Source organism: Zootoca vivipara, chromosome 13 (genome assembly GCF_963506605.1).
Source record: "Zootoca vivipara chromosome 13, rZooViv1.1, whole genome shotgun sequence".
Classification (NCBI taxonomy): domain Eukaryota; kingdom Metazoa; phylum Chordata; class Lepidosauria; order Squamata; family Lacertidae; genus Zootoca; species Zootoca vivipara.
Genome location: NC_083288.1, coordinates 52,707,258 through 52,728,812, shown reverse-complemented (window position 1 = coordinate 52,728,812; position 21,555 = coordinate 52,707,258). Strand labels below are relative to the sequence as shown.

General features: G+C 54.3%; 1 protein-coding gene across 1 annotated transcript in view; it reads left to right on the top strand.

The window, feature by feature from the left end:
• Positions 1 to 4: 4 nt before the first annotated feature.
• The window catches only part of LOC118094179 (polyamine-transporting ATPase 13A3), a 48,945-nt gene continuing 27,394 nt past the window's right edge, over positions 5 to 21,555 (top strand). The window contains exons 1-10 of the mRNA XM_060281950.1: positions 5 to 280; positions 9,462 to 9,546; positions 10,061 to 10,154; positions 13,677 to 13,850; positions 14,876 to 15,058; positions 15,159 to 15,310; positions 16,773 to 16,842; positions 18,268 to 18,402; positions 19,065 to 19,137; positions 20,880 to 21,011. Coding sequence (XP_060137933.1) covers positions 10,104 to 10,154; positions 13,677 to 13,850; positions 14,876 to 15,058; positions 15,159 to 15,310; positions 16,773 to 16,842; positions 18,268 to 18,402; positions 19,065 to 19,137; positions 20,880 to 21,011 — 970 coding nt within the window. The 5' untranslated portion in view covers positions 5 to 280; positions 9,462 to 9,546; positions 10,061 to 10,103. The remainder of the gene's footprint in view (positions 281 to 9,461; positions 9,547 to 10,060; positions 10,155 to 13,676; positions 13,851 to 14,875; positions 15,059 to 15,158; positions 15,311 to 16,772; positions 16,843 to 18,267; positions 18,403 to 19,064; positions 19,138 to 20,879; positions 21,012 to 21,555) is intronic.

The window sequence follows — 21,555 nt, the reverse complement described above, 5'->3', positions numbered from 1 at the left end:
CATGCGCCGGATTTGGGAAGGGAAAGTGGGGGGAAAGAGGCGACGGAGAGGAGGGGGAGGAGGAAGAAGAAGCGCATGCGCCTGGCCGCCTCGCGCTGCTTTTCCCGGCGGCCCTTGGGAGGTCTCCTCCTTGCCTGGCTTGGGCGACCCGCTCCCTCTCTCTTCTCCTCAGGCCGCCGCGAGAGCTTTTCCTGGTCTCCCCCCCTCCCCTCTAGGCCCCGCCCCCTGTTCCGCGACCCCTCCCCCACCCGCCGCTGGTGATGTGATGAGTCCGGAGCGGGTAAGTCGCGCGGGGCGGGGAGGCCGGCTGGAGCGAGGGGCGGGGCCAGGCGGGGTTCGGTCACGTGGGAGGGGAGGGGGCCGGGCCAGGCTACCTCGCGTGTTTGCGTGCGTAACGTGGGAACGCGTTACCTTGAAGAGCAGTGGGGCGGGGGGGGAAGTGCGGGGTTGCTGCCGCACCAGCACCAGGTCCCAGGAAGAGGTGGTGGAGACCTAAAGTGGCAAAGAGAGGGAGGATGGAAGAGGAGGGCTGGAAGGGGAGCTCCTCCCTCAGGGTCATCCAGTCCACCCCCTGACAGGTGGCAACGAAGCAGAGGTTCAAAAGCCGTCCCATGAAGTTACGCTGGGGTGGTTCCCCGCAAGTAGAAACGTAGCCCCTCAGGTTTTAGCTCAGCCCACTTGCCGCTCCTGCTTCTGCGTGAGTGTTCTACCTCCAGCGGCGGATTGTTTTTTTGGGGATTCTGTTCCTTTATTACATGGCCATAAGAAAACTTCTAAGGCAGTTTACGATAATACAGTATAAAGAAATAATATGCGCATTAAAGTACAAGTCAAAAGCAGGTGCATAGCAACGTTCAAAAGTCAGCAGTAGCTACAAAAAGAGAGAAAACGCTTTAGGCAGGTGCCGAAAGAGAATACAGTGAAGGTCCCTTCTAGATATCTCTAGGCAGGGAGTTCCAAAGTGTAAGTGCTGATCAAAGTATAAGTGGTCAAGTGGGTGCATGTGGGGTCAGGCGACCCCGCAGGTAAACTGGTCCCCGGGCTGTCGAAGGGCTTTATATGCTAATAGCCACACCTCAAACTTAGCCCCGGAGCAAATCAGAAACCAGCGCAGGTGCTTTGTGCTGACGAGGCTTCAGCAATTGCGCTGCAGCATTCTGTGCTAGCTGCAGCTTCTAGATCGTGCAAAGCGCAGCCCCACGCAGAACGCGTTGCAGTAATCAAGCCCTGAAGTAACCCACGCCTGAACTAGTGTGGTCCAGGAACTCCCGTATGTGTTGCACCAGTCGCAGCGGATAAAAGTTACTGGGACTGCCTAGGCCTCCAGTGGCAGAGCTGGGTCTTGAAGCAGAACCTAGGCTGCGTGCCTCCTCCTTCGGCGTGAGTGTGACCGGGGAAGGAAATTGGCCAATTTCTCGGACGCTCTCCCACGGTGCCTCCATCTGGCCAGGAGTCAAGCTCAGCTTATTTTTCCTTGCCTCTTGCACCACCGCATCCAAGGCCCTCACGGCCCCTCGTGATTCAGGTGTTATTGAGAAATAGAGCTGGGTGTTGTCAGCATACAGCCCTGGCCCCAAACCCCTAATGATTGTTCCCAGTGGCTTCAATAGCTTTGAGGGTAGCTTTGTGCCGGCGCATAGCTGAACTACGGAACTCCCTCCCTCAGGAGGCTGTGATGGAGAGCTTGGAAAGAGGATGGGACAAATCCAAGGGAGGAGGGGAGGGCCGAATCCCAGTTGCTGGGAATCGCAGAAGGGGAGAGGGACTCTTGTGTTCGAATCCTGATTGCAGGTTTCCCATAGGTTGGCCACTGAGAGAACAAGGTGCTGGACCAGATGGGCCATTGGCCTGATCCGGCAGAACTGTCCCTATGTTCTTACATGCCCTGCGACACCCCATAGCGTAACTGCATCGGAAGTCGAAGGAAGATCGAGGAGCAAGGTCACTCTCCAGGACAACCAAGGATAACTTGTGTCCAGGCCGGAACCCAGATTCGAGCAGATGCAGATCATCTGTGTCATCCCAGAATGCTTGCAGCTCCCCCAAGAAGCGGGTACGGTATTTGTGTCTGGATGACAGCTACTCCAGTCCAAAGGGTTCAGAGCCAATTGCTTCCGGAGAGGCTGAACCATGGCACCAGGCTCCTTCTGCCAGATTTAATAAGCCCTAAGGGCGGACGTTCGGAAGTATTGCGGCCTCAGCTGATTGCATGAGCTAAGAAAACCCGCGCAGCACATCACCTACTGAAGCGCTGGACACATCAAACGGAAATTAGGTCGCTGAGCAGCTTCATCCTCAAAATGTGTAGCCAGTTGGCCACAGCCGGTCCTCAAGCACTTTGGAGGTCTCTCCCCCGCTGGGGGAGTCGGTGATCTCTGGACTGTCCGAAATAACTCAGCTTGCTGGCTACTAGAAGATTAAGTTCAAGCAGCCAAATGGTCCTTCTTTGCAACCTTTGCCGTCACATGGCAACAGGCACGGTTCTGTGCATTGTGCAGCGTTTGGATGGCTTCAGAGCAAGACTTAACTGTTGTTGTTATTGTATCTTTATTTGCACCCCGTCTGTTTCCAGACAGGGACTCAGGTGGCTTACAGACAAAAATAGGAACAGCTAAAAATATTACTGTGGGCAGGGGAGTCATTAAAAAGCAATTAAGCATTAATAGAATTAAAACGATGTATAAATATAAAATACCTATTTGAGACCTACAGATAATTGCAATAAACACAGCACGGCGTTGAAAGCATTTCGTTCCTCAGAGCCGCTTGGAATAAGGAGGTTTTCACCTGCCGACGAAGGACGAGGAGGGAGCCGGCCTGACTTTTCCAGGAAGGGAGTTCCAAAGTTGTCTGGAGCAGTCGCCACGAAGACGTCCCTCTCCCACATCCCCACCAAGCGGGACTGAGAGGGGGGTGGGACTGAGAGAAAGCCCTCCCCCTCAAATATCAGTACCCAGGCAGGTTCATAGGAGGGAATGCGGCCTTTTCAAGTAGCTTTATGTTTTATAGGTGCCCTGCCCAATGCGTTGGACCAAAGACCAGCAAATGGTTAAACTATGGAACTCCCTGCTGCAGGAGGCAGCAGCGATGGCCACCAACCCAGATGGCTTTAAAAGAGAGGATTAGACAAATTCATGGACGAAGTGGGGGGGCAATCGACGGCTACCACTTGCGCTCAAATCCTACTTGTGGCATCTGGCCGGCCACTGTGAGATCAGGATGATGTTGCCGTGATCCAACATGGCTCTCCTGATGTTTTTAGGAGGGCAAATGGCTCCGACCCTCCCAACTGTTGCAGAATGCTGCTGGGTTCCTGAGCTGGGAGCAGAGAAAGGAAGGAGCGCTTCCCCCCCCCCCCCCGTTGCGCCAGGCCCACCTGTGGCTACCAGGCTAGTGCTTAAATGCAAGGCTGTGTTAGGACGTCGCGGCACATGACGAAGGCAGAGGGACCAAGGAGGCCTGGAGCAGCAGAACTGGGGGTGTTCTGGGTGGGACCCCCAGGAGAGAAGCTCTTGTGGCATTGTTGTTTAGTCGTTTAGTCGTGTCCGACTCTTTGTGACGCCATGGACCAGGCACACCAGGCACTCCTGTCTTCCACTGCCTCCCGCAGTTTGGTCAAACTCATGTTCGTAGCTTCAAGAACACTGTCCAACCATCTCGTCCTCTGTCGTCCCCTTCTCCTTGGGCCCTCAAATCGTTCCCAACATCAGGGTCTTTTCCAGGGAGTCTTCTCTTCTCATGAGGTGGCCAAAGTATTGGAGCCTCAGCTTCAGGATCTGTCCTTCCAGTGAGCACTCAGGGCTGATTTCCTTAAGAATGGATAGGTTTGATCTTCTTGCAGTCCGTGGGACTCTCAAGAGTCTCCTCCAGCACCATAATTCAAAAGCATCAATTCTTCGGCGATCAGCCTTCTTTATGGTCCAGCTCTCACTTCCATACATCACTACTGGGAAAACCATAGCTTTAACTATACGGACCTTTGTCGGCAAGGTGATGTCTCTGCTTTTTAAGATGCTGTCTAGGTTTGTCATTGCTTTTCTCCCAAGAAGCAGGCGTCTTTTAATTTTGTGACTGCTGTCACCATCTGCAGTGATCAAGGAGCCCAAGAAAGTAAAATCTCTCACTGCCTCCATTTCTTCCCCTTCTATTTGCCAGGAGGTGATGGGACCAGTGGCCATGATCTTGGTTTTTTTGATGTTGAGCTTCAGATGTTGAGCTTCTTGTGGCGTACCCCCACCCTTACCGATTGCCTGGTTCACACGGTGCAAACTGGTGAGAGGTGGGGAGGCTCATCTCCGCCGCAGCTGTGAGCAGGCATTTGGCAAGGTGGGGAGCCTCTACCTGGGTCTTCCTTCCCAGGCGGCTGATAAGTGTGGCAGCAGCCCAAACCGAGGACTGAAAAGGAAACTGTGCTGCTTGTTCTGAGCTCGTGGCTCATCAGACAGGCTTAGTTTGAGGCTTAGCTCTAGAGGTGCTGCCTCTCCCCCAGGTAAGAAAGGCAGCTGTGAATTTCCACTTGCCGAACAGTGTTAGGGGGCGTCACCCGTGCCCTCTGGCGGGTCTGAGCACCTCTGAGAAAAGGGGGCTGTTGCTGAGGCCCGAGCGGCCTGCCCTCAAGTCAAGGCAGCACACGTCAATCAGGCATGGGGAAAGGGGTACCACAGGTCATCTAGTCCAACCCCCCTTGCAGTCAGCGTTAGGAACTCAGGTATATAAGCTAACCGCCAAATGGCACCTCAAACCACAATGGGACGTCCGTTCACCAGGGGGTTGGGCTAGATGACCCTCGAGGTCCCTTCCAGTGCCAAAGTCCTCCGATTCTACGACCTCAGCTACATTGCTTGACTGTCTCTTACAACAGTTCACTTGTCCCCGGATGCAAGAAGGAGAAACACACACACCATGGAAAATGGTTTTGACTTATGGGCTAGGGCAGAGGTTTCTAAACTGTGGTCTGTGAATTCCATTTGAGTTGAATGGCTGCAGTAGTCGCGTAGATCTGCACCCAGCCCTCTCCTTATTTTCCTTGATGTGATGGTGGTGGAGGACTGAGATGCCCAGCAAGGGGTCCGTGATTCTCACGGCCGCGCAGAAAACAAGATGTGCCCTTTTTGCTCTGCGTTTGGTCCTGTGCCAGTAGCAAAACCCGCCTGGTGCCCAGGGAATTTCGAACACTGAGTGCAATGCGCGAATTGCAACTAAATCATCCTTGATAGGAGGCCATCCCACCTCTGCTTAAAAACCTTTTAAAAATATGGAAGAAAGTCCTCCGGCTTCTGAGGAAGTCCGTTCCACTGTCGTTCCTGAAGTTCCCAGACATGTTTGGCCAGGACTGGGTAGAACCTGAAGCCCTGTTGGCACTACTCAGCTAGGCCAGTGTTTCTCAACCTTTTTTGGGCCACGGCACACTTGTTCTACGAAAAAAAATCCCGCGGCACACCAACTCTGTGCCGCCCTATATTTAGTTTAGTTTGGAGGGGAGACGTAAAGCATGCCACTGAAGAACTGCTGCGCGGTAGCCAGGCGGACCCACCAGGCGCTCTCACCTGGGTTGGGGGGTGGCGAGGGGCCCTCTCCTCCCTATCTTTCCCTTTTTCCCTCACCTGGGGGGGGCTCCCTCCTTTTCCTCTTCTCCTGGGGCGGCTGGGGTGGCGGCGGCTGCGGCGACGAGGCAGGGCCGTCGCGTGGTGGGAGGTCCCGGGCTTCGGAGCTCTTCCCGGCCGCAGGCGGGCTCGCTGGGGGGCTTTAGCGGCTCCCCGCTTGATCCGCCGGGCGATTCCGACGCCCACGCGGCTGCCGCGGAGCCCAGGGGTCCTGCGATCCTCCAGCCGGGCGGTTTTGGTGTCGCTCCGGTGGGGTTGCGGGGGGGGGGCCTCCAGCCACTCCCCGGTCGATCCGCCGGGCTCACTTGGTGCCCGCGTACCGCCGCCGGCGGTTCCGGCGGGCCAGAGGCTAGGCTGGTGGCACGGGCACGCTGGTCGCTCTCAGGAGCTTCGCGCTGCCGTGCCGCGCGCCATCTTGCCTCGCCGGAAGTCCGTCAGCAATGCAAAGCGCCCTTTTCCTTGCTGCACGTCGCGGCACACCAGCCGGTGTCTCGCGGCACACTACTGTGCCGCGGAACACCGGTTGAGAAACGCTGAGCTAGGCGGACAGTCACACAGCACCCTGGGTTCAAACCAAGAGATACGCTGGGCTTTCATCAGGCTGATGGAATCTTGCTTGCTTGACGAAACCCTGAGGAACCCCGAGGCCTTGACTGCACAGCTGCCTGCCCTGCCCTTACCTGTGAGAAGGATGCTCTCAGCCCCCTGCCTCTTGGAACAGGTGTGTTTGCCATGTTTAAACCTCGCCAGGCTTCCCTGCCTGGAGCCGGCAAAGTTCGGAGGGGCACGTTCTTAAGCGCCTGCTCCCTGGCGCCACGAAGGTGGCCGCTTGGATTTCACAACAGGAGTTTGTAAAATTGCACAGCATGGAGAAAATGGATAGAGGGTTGTTGTTTTCTCACCCCCCTCTCATAAGACTAGAATTTGAATGCTGAATGTTGGAAGATTCGGGGCAGATAACAGGAAGCAGCACATTGTTAAACTGTGGAACTCCCTCCCGCAGGAGGCCGTGGCAGCCACCGACCTGGGTGGATTTAGAAGAGGATTGGGTCATTTCACGGAGGGCTGTTGACGGCTACTAGCCAGGATAGCTGCGCTCTGCCTCCCTCCACAGTTGTGCTTCCGAGCGCCAGTTGCCAGAGGAGGGGAGAAGGCTCAGATCCTGCTTGTTGTGGGTTCCCATAATGGACACCTGGTCAGATGCTGGACCTGGCTCATCTCACATTCTTTATCACCCCATCCGTTTGCAGGCTCCTTGTCAAGCTCTGGGTGCTTCCTAAGAGGAACTGGTCATGTAAAAGCATGCCCACTTGCCTGCTGTTAAAAACTCCTAGAACCATAGAATCGTAGGGTGGAAGGGACCCTGGCCATCATTTAACCCAACCCCCCACAGTTTAAGAGTCTCGGCTACAGAATCCCTGACAAGAAAAGGCCAGGTTCAATCCCCGAGGGCCTCTCCGGGTAGGACTGGGAGGGATCCCAGCCTCTAAACCCCCAGAGAGCCACTGCTGCTGAACTAGGTGGGCCAGTGGTCTGATTCAGTATAAGGGAGCTTCCTGTTCGGAGTCGCCAGTTCCTCCTGCGAAGTGCTGCCAGCGGAGAAGCTGGAGTCATCTTGCTGCGCATCTTGCCTTAACCTGCCGGGAGACCCCGCCTGGCTTCTTGGCGCACCCTCGGCTGCCTGGCTGCCTTGCCCACTCAGACCTGCCCAGAGAACCCAGGTGCCCTGGCAGCAGAACAGAAGAAGGGGGGCGGGAGAGGGGGTTGAGCTCAGCCCCCAGAGCGGTGCAGATGGGCTCCCAGCGCCCAGCCCAAGCCCAACTGCCGGATCTGTGCCCCCCGAGGGAAAGCTGTTGCGCTGCAGATGAGCGATAAAAACCTCTCTCGAAATCAAAACTCCGTCTCGCCCCTCCCAGGAGCGGTTCTGTGGAAGAGCAGTTCCTCTCGAGGGGTGGGCGGGGAACTTCCTCTGCCGTGCCTGCCCCAACTGGGAAACAGGGCTGCAAGAGCATAGAATTGGAGAGTTGGAAGGGACCCCCAAGGGTCCTCTAGTCCAACCCCCCTGCAATGCAGGAATCTTTTGCCCAGCGTAGGGCTCGAACCCACGGCCCTGAGTTTAAGAGTCCCGTGCTCTACCGACTCAGCTATCCCCACCCCACAAAGAACAAAGTAGAATCATAGAGCTGTAGAGTCACACGGCAGGGAGCTTCAAGGGCCTGTCACCTTCTGGGGTGGAGTGTACCCACCACTGCTAAACTTCTCTCATGCTCAGAAACCTCTTCCTAACGTTTAGTTCAAATGGGCTTTGACGGGGGCAGGATTCCTTTATCGGGAGCGGAGATCCCTGCTACCCGCCCGTGGGGAAAGGAGAGATCAGAGCCATCCCCTCTAGGGGAAAAAAAAGAGGGGAGAGCGTTAATCTGTGGAACTCCCTCCCACAGGAGTCAGGGGTGGCCACCAACTTAGGTTGCTGTAAAAGAGGATTAGGCAAATTGTATTTGGGTTAGGTGAGCTATGGCCTGATCCAGCGGTCTGTTCTCGTTGTTTTTAAGAAGACAGAGGGGAGCCTTTTTTTTGCATATTCCCCTCGTGGGTTAAAAGGAGCCGTCAGGTGTGAGGAGTTTGGAAATATGGCCAGATAGGGAGAGGCTGGGAGCCGGGACACCTGTGCTGCTGCCCCTCCCCCACCACCACCCATGGGTGCACACATACCTTCTCCCCACAACACCAGGAAGCTCGAAACTGGATTGCGAGCCAAAGTAAACCAGCTGTTGGTTAAACCAGCCCGTCTGGAAATGTCAATGTTTATATCTCCTTCCCCAAAACCACTCACCTGGCCAGGAACGGAGTAGCGATGGCAGGTGCATACACAGGTGTGTGTGTGTGTGTGAGAGAGAGAGAAGCGGAGGACGTCAGGGCAGGGAGAGGCAGCGTGGTGCAGTGGCTAGAGTGTCGGACTAGGACCTGGGTTTGAATGCCCCCTACTCAGCCCTGAAAGTCGCTGGGTGACCTTGGGGAGGGGGCAGCCCCTGCCTTCTCTCTGCCTAGCCAACCTCGCAGGATTGTTGTGGGGACGAAACGGGGAGCAGAGGACCACGTTTCCCCACCTTGAGCTCCTTGGAGGGAGAAATGTGGGACGTGAGTGTAATAAACAATGTGGAACACGGGGCTCTGTTCACAGAATCAGAGAGTTGGAGGGTTACCCCAGGGGTCATCTAGTCCAACCCCCTTTCGATGCGGGAATTGAACTGTTGCGAGGAGTTGAACTTGGGAGAGGGCGAGGAAGGCATCCTGAAGATGCTCTGGGCACCATCTCCCAACTGGCAGAGCTTTCTGGAACGTCTGGAGGGCGCCCGGTTGGGGAAGGCAGCTCGGGTGGGGGGGGATAAGCAGAGCTCTTCTGGGCCAGACTTGGGCGGAGGGGGGGGGGAGTCCTCTTCCTCCTGGCTTCTGCAGGGGTTCCTATGGGAAGCTAAGGGCAGCAGGAGGCTGGACCAGATCGGCCTGATCCAGCAGGCTCTCCTGCGTTGACACTGCAGTCGGAGGCAGTAAATGCTACCGAATCCAAGTTCCTGGAAACCACAGGAGGGGAGAAAGTGCTTGGACCCTGCTTGCAGGCTTCCCGACAGGTCGGCCACTATGAGGACAGGATGCTGGCCTGATCCAGCAGCCCTCCGTGCCCTCAATCCAGGGACAGAGCCGCAGCTTCCCACCTCCTCCGGATACGTTGAGCTCTTCCCTAATGCCTGGATGCCCGTCTCTCCTCCTGTCTGCAGCCCTGGCACCCCCTGGGCACTGCCCAGCGGACTGCGGCCTCGATCCTGACCTTCCCTTCCTTCCTTCCTCTCCCTACTGCAGTTCCTCAGCAGGCTGCCTGCCTCTCCCTCCTGGATGTGGCCCGTGGACCCGGGACCCTTCAGCTGACACAGTGACAAAAGCTGCCGTGAGTTTGCCCTGGGGGGGGGGGACGTGTGCGTTGGGCTTGAAAATGCTGGAAGCAGAGCGGCTGCCGTGTCCCTCTTCTCTCCTCTCCTCCACCAGCTGCCTTTTCGGGCAGGCTCTCCCACCCCCCAACCCACCCCAGGAACACGGCAGCAGCCACAGACGTTGTGGTCAGGAGTTCGAAACCACTGGCCTCCAGGGGACTGCGAATAGCCGGCTGGGCTGAGGTTTTGCCCACGAGGACAGAGGGAGCTCGGATGACTGGGGGGCTTTGTCCCAGGCCTCCTGGGCGGGGGGAAGGGTGTGTGGTTTTGGCTGAAGGTGGGGGGGGAGTGTGGGCTGAACAGATGCTTCTGTGGCAGCGGGCGGACGGGGGAATCAGCAGGGACGTGGTGTTTGCTGAGCTTGCGAGAGAGTCGGGGAAGGGATGTGCACAGCGTGACTGCGGGGAGGAGGGCCCCTGGGTGCCCTTTGCTGACCTGCCCCCCCTCTGTCTGTCTGTCTGTCTGTCTCAGGAGCCTGGAAGTGGAGTAGTTGCGTGACCCACAGGAAAGAGACATGGAGAGAGCGGCCGAGGCGCGGGTCAACCGCCACGAGGAAGACGAGATGGTCAGTTGGGAGGGGGTCGCTTCTTGGTAACGCTCCAGAGTGGCGGGGCTGCTAAGAATGGGAGGGGGTCCCGAAAGGGTCCTCTAGCCCAACCGCCCTGTAGTGTGGCCACTCCAGGTGCTTCTACTGCTGCTGATTTATTGGTTTTTTACACTGCCCTAATACCCGCAGGACCCAGGTGGCGCTGTGGGTTAAACCACAGAGTCTAGGGCTTGCTGATTAGAAGGTACGCGGTTCGAATCCCCGCGACGGGGTGAGCCCCCGTTGCTCGGTCCCAGCTCCTGCCCACCTAGCAGTTCAAAAGCACGTCAAAGTGCAAGTAGATAAATAGGGACCGCTCCGGCGGAAAGGTAAACGGCGTTTCCGTGCGCTGCTCTGGTTTGCCAGAAGCGACTTAGTCATGCTGGCCACATGATCTGGAAGCTGTCTGCGGACAAATGCCGGCTCCCTCGGCCTATAGAGCGAGATGAGCGCCGCAACCCCAGAGTCGGACACGACTAGACCTGATGGTCAGGGGCCCCTTCACCTTTACCTAATACCCGCAGGTCGCAGTTCACAGGATGAAATCATAATACAAAAACACAAAATGCATAATCAAAATAAAAACAGGAGCAACCCAATGACCCCGCCCCCCAAACACATTTTAAAAGGGCATTGAATGTCTTTTTTATTATAAACAAATTGGTCTATTTGGTTTTCCGGATGAAAATTTTACAGTCACATATCCAACATACGACATAAAAGCAAGATTCCAGGGAATCTCTTCCCTCCTCCCCTTCATGGGAGTTCCTATTGTTAATCATTTCCTCCTACATCTTTTATAATAATCCAAATCTTTTACCTCTCCATTGTGTCCAAAATGCACCATTAAACTACAAGTGATATTCCAGTCCTTTTAATGATTTTAACTTAAGATAAGTTTTCCCCATTCCTTGTTAACATTTTGGTGTTCCTGATTTCTGATTCTTCCGGTCATTATAGCCATTTCGGCACAATACATCAACTTGATCTGGCATTCTTTTCTGGTAGAGACTTTATCTTCTTTCCATCTCTGGAAAGAAAAGAAAAAAATAAAAGAAAGAAAGTAAAAGAGCATTGAATGCCAATCAACCAAAGGCCTGTTTGAAGTGCAACATTTTCACCTGGTACCCAAAGATATGTAGTGAAGGCGTCAGGCAACCCTCTCTGGGGAGAGCATTCCGCAAACAGGGAGCCACTGCAGAAAAGGCCCCGTTCTCCTATCGCCACCCTCCGGATTGTTCCCTTGGGTTCTGGAATGAACGCCAAAACCATCCCGGTTCCATGTAGCCCCTTGTTCCGTGAAGGGCCTCTGTAGTTCAGTGGTGGCACACGTGCGTCGCATGCAGAAGGCATCAGGTCAAGTATCTGATGGCATCGCCAGGCAGGGCTGGGAGAAGCAGGACCGCTGGAAAGCCACTGCTGCCAGTCAGTGTAGACAGTACTGAGCTACATGGGCCCAAGGGGAAAGCCACGGTAGCTCAGGGGTGGAGCACCTGCCTTCTGCATGCAGAAGGTCTCCGGGTCCAAATGTTGATGGCATCTCTAGGTAGGGGCTGGGAGAGGCTCCGTGCTTGAAACCCTGGGGAGCCACTGCTGCCGGTCAGTGTAGATGTCACAGGAGGTCCGTGATCTCCACAGGCTTGGTTGAGTGTCAGGCCTAATGAGCAGAGCAGCTCATTCCTGGTGGCCTTCCTCCATGAAAGACAGTTGCCGAAAGTCCCCGCCCCCTCAGGTTTCTCCCAAGCAATCTGAGACTGTGCTTGCCAACCTCTCCTCCGCCCTCTTCACACCTCTCCTGGTTCTGGGAGACCAGGGGGAAGTGGAGCTTGTCAAAGCAGGAGGGAGAGGCACCAGCTGCTTATTCACCATCCGGACTCACCTCTGTCTCTTGGCCCCCACTATCTCCTGGATCCTGGACTTCCCTCTGCCACCGACTCCCCCTGCAACCACCTTTGGCTCCCTCCGACTGCAAACATTGCAGAATTGTGGTCCAAGGAGCAACGGTCTTGAGAATCTGCCCCTAGAGGTTGTTCTCCTTTCACGGGGAAGGCTCCTCTCGGAGAGGAGAGGGTTAAGGTGGCAGGTGGGGGACCTTTCTCAAGCCAAGGGACCCATTCCGAGGGCCACATGCAAGAGGTGGGTGGGGCCAAAGGCAAACGTGGGTGGAGCAAACAACTTGTGCAATTATGGCATTTGTACAGTAGGCTGCTTTCCATTTCATTGTATGTATTTCGTGAAATTTATTCACCTCTGGACTGTAGAAAACAAACAAACAAACTCAGAGGTTTAAAAAGAGGACAAAACAATAAAAGTATCCATAAAAACATCACTTTAAAACATTCAAAGACAAAATCAGCAGGGAAATGAACTAAAAGCAGATTTAAATGTACCCGTATATTCCGGCGTACAAGACGACTGGGCGTATAAGATGACCCCCAACTTTTCCAGTTAAAATATAGAGTTTGGGATATACTCGCCATATAAGAAATACGACCCAGCGTATAAGACGACCCCCGACTTTTGAGAAGATTTTCCTGGGTTAAAAAGTAGTCTTATACGCAGCAATATACTGTATATCAGTGTTCTGCCTATAGGACGTCAATAGGCAGAGAGATCTAAAGTGTAGATGCTGCCACACTAAAAATCTTAGACACGCTTAGTCTCTCCCTCTCACACATACTCTGTCCTCCATCCCGGCTAGCATAGAGGCAGGATTAGGGATCAAGGATACATTTCTATTGGAAGCCAAGATCCAAGTTTGGGGCAAGTTTGATGACAGAACCCCAGCAAAGATTTAACACGGCGAAACATGCGGCAATGAAAAGCATGGAAGCAGAGGCTGTAAAAGCTTTATAATGTGCTCTTTCCAGTGTCTCCTTTTATTTCTTCTCTCCAAAGTATCCCACCTTCGCAGCACAAAGATAGATCATACCCTTAGTAAGTTATAAAATGGTTTACTTACAAAACACTCCAAAGGTCAGATTCATGTGCTTTTCCATACAGCAGCCAGGAAAAGTTGCACAGGCGGCAAAACATTGCTTGGTTACAAAATGGCAAGGATTCCTAAACCATTGCGTACAAAAAAAGGGACTCATTCTTGTCTGAAACAAAAGAGGCTGGTTGAAGCTATTTGGCTGAGCTGCAACCACCAGCTCAGAACCTCCTCACACTCCGGATTCACATGTAGACAGAGTGCAACCAAAGCTTTGTTTGCCCGTTTCCTCCCCGGGTAAGGGGAAGCAGCATGCGCTAAGCCTGGCTAATATTCCCTCCCCGCCCCCGGCAAAAATGCCCAGAGCAAGGGGGCGGAGCAGAGCCAGTTGGGGGCATGGCCTGGAAAGTGTTCTGAGAGCCAGTTGGGGGCATGGCCTGGAAAGTGTTCTGAGGGCCACGCAGAGGGGTGCTGGGGGCCGCATCCGCTCCCTGGTTGCCCAGGGCATCCCGTTTCTCCATGAGAAAACCCTCTCGCTTTTTCTCCCACCTTTTCCCCCCTCCGCACAGGAAATCTCCGGCTACAGCCCTTGCTGCTGGAAGCTGGCGCTGGTCTCGCTGGGCACCCTTTGCAGCGGAGGCTTCCTCCTCCTCTTCCTCTACTGGCTGCCGGAACTGAGCGTCAAGTGGACCTGCCGCGCTGTGCCGCTGAGGGATGCCCGGGTCGTGCTGCTGAGGACCACGGTAGGCGGCCTCAGGCTCTGAGAAGGGCCCCTCCCCCCCCCCATCTTGCTGTTTCGCCCAGTGGTATGGGATAGCCATCCATGCAGAGGGTCCCAGGGTTTTGTTTGTTTGTTTTTTGTTTGGGATAACATTTTATTGATTTTCTAAAAATAACAAAACGGGGGGGGGGGGGACAAAGAAAATCATAGCCAAATGAAACCATAATTTTCGGTCGACTTCACTCCCCCTCTTGGTTCCATTGTAATCTACTTGTTCATGCACGTCCATAAAATCTTATACTGTATACTTAACAAGAGAAGGTTAAGGGGTGATATGATAGCCATGTTCAAATATATGAAAGGATGTCATATGGAGGAGGGAGAAAGGTTGTTTTCTGCTGCTCCAGAGAAGCGGACACGGAGCAATGGATTCAAACTACAAGAAAGAAGATTCCACCTAAACATTAGGAAGAACTTCCTGACAGTAAGAGCTGTTCAGCAGTGGAATTTGCTACCAAGGAGTGTGGTGGAGTCTCCTTCTTTGGAGGTCTTTAAGCAGAGGCTTGACAGGCATATGTCAAGAATGCTTTGATGGTGTTTCCTGCTTGGCAGGGGGTTGGACTGGATGGCCCTTTGGGTCTCTTCCAACTCTACGATTCTATGATTCTATGATTCAATCCAATTTTAAAACCTCCTTCATATTATTACAAGTGACTTTTAAAAGTTATGCTAATGTAAAGATTTATACCCAAAGCTTTAAAAATATGCATTAAACTGTTACCCTCTTTTGTAATAATTTGTCCTACGTAGTTCAGTAATTTATTTTGCCAGCCTTCTTCTTTATCTTCTCCTTTATCTTCTTTGGCCGAGGCTTCTTCCTTCCATAAGGGCTGTCTGGTCTTGGCCTGGCATCCAGCCACGCAGGTGCCCTCCTGGCGTCAATAGGCAGGGAGTTCCAGAGGGCAGGTTTTGCTGCGGTACCGAAAGACCTGAGTCCGTAGGAAACGTGGGCGAACGCTCAGCCTCCCCACTGCTTCCCTCCCGCAGGACGAGTTCCGGACTTGGTCCCGGGTCCGGGTGCGCTCCTTCTTCGCTCCCGGATCCAGCCCGCTGGGCTTCCCACAGGTGCCGGAGAGCAAGAGGCCTCTCTGCCAGGCCGGCCCCCTGGAGGACTGGGATTGCGAGGAGGGCAATCTTCTGTCCCAACCCACCTGCGGGGAGCTGGCAGAGGTGAGCTGGGGGGCCTTTGGGAGGGGAGGGGGGGTCTCTGCTGCAGCCCTCCTCTCTTCCCCCACCATCAAGGACACCTTTCTCTCCCCCGCCCCTGCAGATCCGCTTCTTCGTCCACCAGAATTCACGCTACCTCTGGAGCCCCGAGTCCCAGTCCTTCCAGCGGCTCAGGGCCCTCGATGCTGGGCTGTTGTGCTCCTCCCTGCACACCCTCCACGGGGCTGGTCTCCCTCGCGGCACCCAGGACTACCGGTGAGTAAGGGGAGAGGTGCAAGGGCAGGCTGTGGCTGCGCTAAGCATCTCTGGGCAGGCGGTGAACCAGTTGTGACGGAGGGAGGGCGCCCAAGGAACCATCTCCCACCCCCTTCCTTGCCCAAAGTGAAAACCGCTTGCTCGTTTCCCTGGCAGACCTCACTAAACTCGCTAAGACCCAGGAACTCCTGGGACTATCGCCCCCTGCATTTCCCAGGCAGTTCCCTTGTACATTGGTACCTTGGTTCTCAAACTTAATCTGCTCCGGAAGTCCGTTCCAAAACCAAAGCGTTCCAAAACCAAGGTGCGCTTTCCCATAGAAGGTAATGCAAAACAGGTCAATTGGTTCCAGGCTTTTAAAAACAAGCCCTAAAACAGCCATTTCAGATGAATTTTACTATCTAACGGGACCATGGATCCATAAAATGAAAACAAGAAACAACATACTGCAGTCACACAATCAATCAATCAGTCAGTCAGTAGCTGAACTGGGTTCCACACAATCACGAAAACAAAAAGAGCCACAAAAACGCAAAGTAAATAGCAAAAACAGACAGACCTCAGCGTAACACTCAACACAGAAGTGTCACACTCAAAACGGAGCCTGTTTGGCTTCCGGAAAAGGATCGCAAACTGGAACACTTCCGAGTTTGCAGTGTTTGAGTTCCAAGGCGTTTGAGAGCCAAGGGACCACTGTAAGTTACTCAGAGAGTAAGGGCAGCCCATGCTCCCCAAGTCTCTCCCAGATCTCAGAAGAGCGTCCTGGCCTCTTAGCTCTGATCCTAAACTCCCAGTAGCAGGAACTCCAAGTGTCTGGGAATGTGGTGGATCCTAAAAACCCCAAGGTTGGCAATTGCACACACACACACACACTCCGGTGGTCAAATTTATTTATTCAAAATAACCGGAGTAGAGGACAAGCAGGCAGGTCAGAGCAGGACACAAAACACACCAGAGCTCTGTGGTTCCAAAACTAGGCCAATTATCCTTGCCTATGCACAAGACCAGAGGAATTGTGCTTTACTCACAAGGAAGCAGCGAGGGTGGTCAGCGCCATTGAAAGTCTGGCCTGGGTCCCTGGTGGTGGGACAACCCTGCGAGGGCAGCTCAGCTTTTATAGAAGCCTCTCCCTTCTGGAAGGAATGACCCCGGCTCTTTCTGACCAGTGAGATCCAGAGTCCAGTTGCTCAGGTCCAGAACGTCTCTCAGATCTGGGCAGCTCAAGGGCCCCTCTTAATTTTTTGTATTGCATTTGAAGAGGCTGAGAAGGAAGGTAAGCGACTGGCAGGCTTAGAGGAATGTGGGGGGGGGGAGGAGATCAGGGCATTCTCATTCTGCAGTGCTTCTGCAATGTTAGCTGGGGCAGGGGGGCAACGGGGGGAAGTTAATGCACCCCCTCTGCTTCCCCCCTGATTCTGAGCACATGCATTCCTCCCCCCCATCAACCCCCTTCTGTCTTTAGGAGGCTTTTCTACGGAGCCAACGAAATTGACGTTCAAGTGCCTTCCCTCCCCAAACTCCTCATCAAGGAGGTAAGTTTGCAGGAGGGCAGGTATTTGTATGTGTGCTTGTGTGCGTATCGGTCGCCCCTCTCGGAGGCCGTGGTGTGTTTTCGAATGCCAGTCACTGGAAACCACAGGAGGGGAGAGCGCCGGTCTTGTGTTCGAATCCTGCTTTGTGGGCATCCCATAACGGGCACCTGGTTGGCCGCTGCGAGAACCGGATGGTGGGGATGACGACAGTGATGATGGATGCAGGGCCACATTTAGGTTTGATGCGGCCCTCAGCTACTGAAGGTAATGGGGCCCTTTATATGTCCAGCTGTCCTTTGTCAACAACAATTTGCCACTCTTTTTTGTGTGTTGAATAGATGCTGTATGGTCCTTTATGGACCTAATAGGTTATCTAAAGCCATTTGCACATAACAAAATATGTATTTTATCAAAGTAATATTTATTTTATATTTTGTGCATTTCCTTTAAAAAAAATTGGGGGGGGGGCTAAGCTATAGCTTGTTCAGCTTATACGTAAATCTGGCACTGGACGGATGGATTTCGTAAAACTTGCACACCGCTTGATTGTAAAAAGCAAAAAGCCTCACTGGGGGTTCAGATAAAAAAGAATACAGTGGTACCTCGCAAGATGAAAGCCCTGCAAGACGAATTTTTCGCAAGACGAATGCGTCTTGCGATCTGATGGTGACTCACAAGACGAATTCGTTATGCAAAAAATTTGTCTTGCAAATCGCGGTTTCCCATAGGAATGCATTGAAATTTAATTAATGCGTTCCTATTATGGGCAAAAAAAGAAATTCCAATGCATCCCTATGGGAAGACGCGATTCGCAAGATGAATTTTTCGCAAAACGAATTGAATCGCGGAACGAATTAAATTTGTCTTGCGAGGCATCACTGTAAAACAATGAAATCAATTGCTTATAAAGCCAGCAATAAACCCAAACCAGATTAAAACACGTGTCCGTATTCTAGGGTACGTGTTCTGGGTAGGCTCGTCTTGAACGAAAATGTTTTCAGCCAGGCGCCGAAAAGAGCACAGCAAAGGCACCTGCCTGATATCACCAGGCAGGGAGTTCCAAAGGGGAGGATCTGCCACACTAAAATACCAGTGACTTACAAGTGTTGCTGTTTCTGCTTGTTTTGACGCCTTACCCGTCTTTCACCCTAAGGTCCCAGGGTTGGGTCCTACAAGAATTTAAAATCCCAGGTGGTTCTTCATCCAATAAATCATAGAGCCGTAGAGTCGGAAGGGGCCCCTGAGGGTCATCTAGGCCAACCCCCCCTGAAATGCAGGAGTCCCTGGCAAGCGGGCCGTCCAGCCTCTGCTTAAAGACCCCCAACAAAGGAGAACCTTCTGAGGGGCTCCGTCCGATGGCTCTCTCCGTCAGAAAGTCCTGACCCTGCCGGGGGCTTCTCCTCCTCCTCTTCCTCCCCTCCGCAGGTGTTGAACCCTTTCTACATTTTCCAAGCCTTCAGCATGGTGCTGTGGTCCCTGGATAACTACTACCTGTATGCCTCTGCCATCCTCTTCATGTCGCTGGTCTCGATCTGCTCCTCCCTCTACACCATCCGGAAGGTACCGCCGGCCGGGGTCACGGTTGGCGGGGGGGGGGAGGCTGGGAGGGGGCAAAAGGGGAGACGACACGACAGCGGGGGGTGACATCGAAAGAGGATCGGAGGCAGCGGCGGCCACCAGCCTGGGTGGCTTTAAAAGAGGGTGGGACAAATTCACGGAGGAGGAGAGGGCTAAGCCACAGGAGAGGACAGTGTCGCTCTTGTGCTCGGATCCTGCTTGCTGGTTCCCCGCAGGCAGCTTTCAGTGGACCAGACGAGCCGTTGGCCTGACCCTGCAGGATCTTCTTACGAGAAGAGCACAAAATTGTCACGAGGGACTTAAGCAAGCTTTTGAGTCCCACAGGGCTCATTCTGAGACAGGCATAAGGCAGGCACACATCCAAACACCCCGCCCCCCTCCCGCAAAAAAGAGGGCACAGATTTGTGTGGAAAGGTGCTATTTTCCAGGTGTGAGCGGCACGTTTAGAAACGATTGTTGTAATTGCCATAAAATGCACACCTTGCCCCCCAGTTGCTGGAAACCGCAGGGGTGCTGCTCTTGCGTTCGAATCCTGCTTGCGGGCTTCCCTTTGGGCACCTGTGAGGAGGACAGGATGCTGGGCTGGGCCTACCTGGGTGCAGGCTCACCCCGTCTCTCTCCTTCTCCCCCCCCCCCCCGCCCAGCAATACGTCCTGCTGCACGACATGGTTGCTGCACACAACATCATCCGCGTGACGGTGTATCGGGGGCCGTATGGTGAGTGAGCGTCGTGGAAGGAGGGAGGGGAGGTCCTGGGGATCAAGCTCCCTTACCAGACTTTGCGACGCCCTCGCAGCTCCAAGAAAAACGGCCCAGACCCAGAGAGTTTTGGGGACCCAGCGTGATTGAATCGCACATGGATCCTATACACTCGGCCACAGTTGATTCTCTCCACTTCTAGCACCGCTTGGGACCGTGTGGACAGTCTGTGTAGAAGGGGAGCCCTGCAGATCTGTGCTTGAAGGGTGGTGCACAAATTTAATTAGGAATAATAATAAAGGCCCCTTTTCCAGCTGTGTTTCCCCTGGCCCTGGGCAAAGGTGAAGGGGGCAGCCCCATCTGGACTGTCGGCGGGGTCTCCCATAACAGGCACCCCCCCTGCTCCCTCGTCCTTTGGACTGGACACGCCGTCAAGGATTTGAACCCGGGGCCTTGCACGCACAGCGGAGGTACAGCCTTACCTCCGCTGCCTCCGTTTCCTAGAAAGCTCTGGGTGCTCTAGCACGGAGCTTTTCCAAACTTTTCATGTCGGTGACACACTTTTTAGACATGCGTCGTTTTGCGACACAGTGATCCAGTTTTGCGAGCAAACCAGAGGTTAAACCGGGGTCCCCAAACTACGGCCCGCGGGCCAGATGCAGCCCAATTGGCCTCCCAATCCAGCCCGCGACGACCCCCGCCACCCGCTCTTACGGCGCGCAGCACATTGGCGCAGTTCCAGATCGGAAAAAAGCGCCGAAAATCGTTTGTGCGCATGCGTATGGGCCTCTCCCGACCCAGAAGAGGTCATTTCCGGTGCACTTCCAGGTCGGGGGGAGGCCCATACGCATGCGCACAAATGGTTTTCGGTGATTTTTCCGACCTGGAAGCGCGCCACCACGCCAGTAAGTGTGTGTGCGCATGTGCACGGGCGCGCACTCCCCTGCCCTCCGGCCCGCTGCGCGATCGGCGTGGCAGGCACCGGCCCAAAGCCGGGTAAGTCTGGGGACCCCTGGGTTAAACTAACCCCTTTCCAGCCTCTGGAGGAGTGCGGGGAGCGTTCGCAAGACCACACACCGCAACCGACACACTAACGTGTCGCGACGCAGTTTGCAAAGCTCTGTTCTAGAATATAGCATGAGGTTGAGAGTGCAGCTGTTTTCCCGGCTGAGGGAGGGACGTGCTCAGGAGGAGAGCACGGGCTTTGTTGTGCACTGGGACCCGGGTTCAGATCCCAACACCACCCCCCAATTAAAAGGACCAGAGATCCAGCAGGGCCTTTGCCCAGCTGGCTGTGGATTCTGTCTGAGGCCCTGGGGGGAGGATGCCAGTTCGAGTGGGTGCCAAAGCAGGCTCTTCCTCTTGCTGTGTTCCACATAGGTAGAGGAAGGAATTAAGAGTCCATTCCCAGGGAGGCAGTTTTGGCAAAAGCGGGCATGGCGCTTGAAACTGGAGTTGGCGCTTAGGAAGAGGAGACAGGATAGGAGTTTGTGAAATTGCACTTGGCACGGAGGAAGGCGATAGGGAAAAGTTTACCTCCCTCTCTCGTAACGGAAGAACTCGTGGGAGATTCAGGACGGATAAAATAAAGAGTTTCTCTTGTGTCCAGATTCCTGCTTGTGGGGTTTCCCAAAGAGGCGCCAGGTTGGCCCCTGTGAAAACAGGAGGCTGGGCTAGAGGGGGCCCCCTTTGGCCTGACCCACCAGGCCCTTCTTTCGGTCTTAGGTTTCTGTGTCGATGGCTTTCCTTCCTGTCCGCAGAGACAGAGGAGATCTTTTCCACACAGCTGGTTCCGGGTGACGTCCTGCTGGTCCCTCCCGAGGGCTTGACCGTCCCGTGCGATGCGGTGCTGATGAGCGGCACTGCCATTGCCAACGAGAGCATGCTCACAGGTGGGCACGGCTGCCTCTGGTACGGGGGCAGGGCGGCGGGGGGAACTGCCTCTTTCTTGCCACCCTCTCATTCTGGAGGGATAGAAGGGAGTCCTTCACACACCACAGAGAGTTCAACTAGAATCTCTGCCTCAGGAGGCCACCAAGCTGGGTGGTTTTATAGAATTGGAGGGGGGTCCCAAAAGTCATCTAGTCCAACCTATGCAAGGTAGGAATCTCAGCTAAAGCCATCCGACCCCTCGCTTAAAAACCTCCAAGGAAGGAGAGGCCACAACCTCCTGAGGGAGTCCTTCCCTCTGTCAAGCAACTCTTACTGTCAGAAATGTTGACCAAAGAGGTCAACAAAAGAGATTCAAAGACTCTCTCAAGGTAAATCTGAGGGGGGGAAATGTAGTATAAACACCAAAACACCAACAACTGGCCTGCGAGCGCTCCAGTTGGAGAACAGCCTTTCCCAAAGGTGTCATGGGCTTTGAAGACACTCGAACTCAGGACGCAAGGGAGAAACGTGCTAAGAGGAAGGCACGCTTGGCAAATCCACACC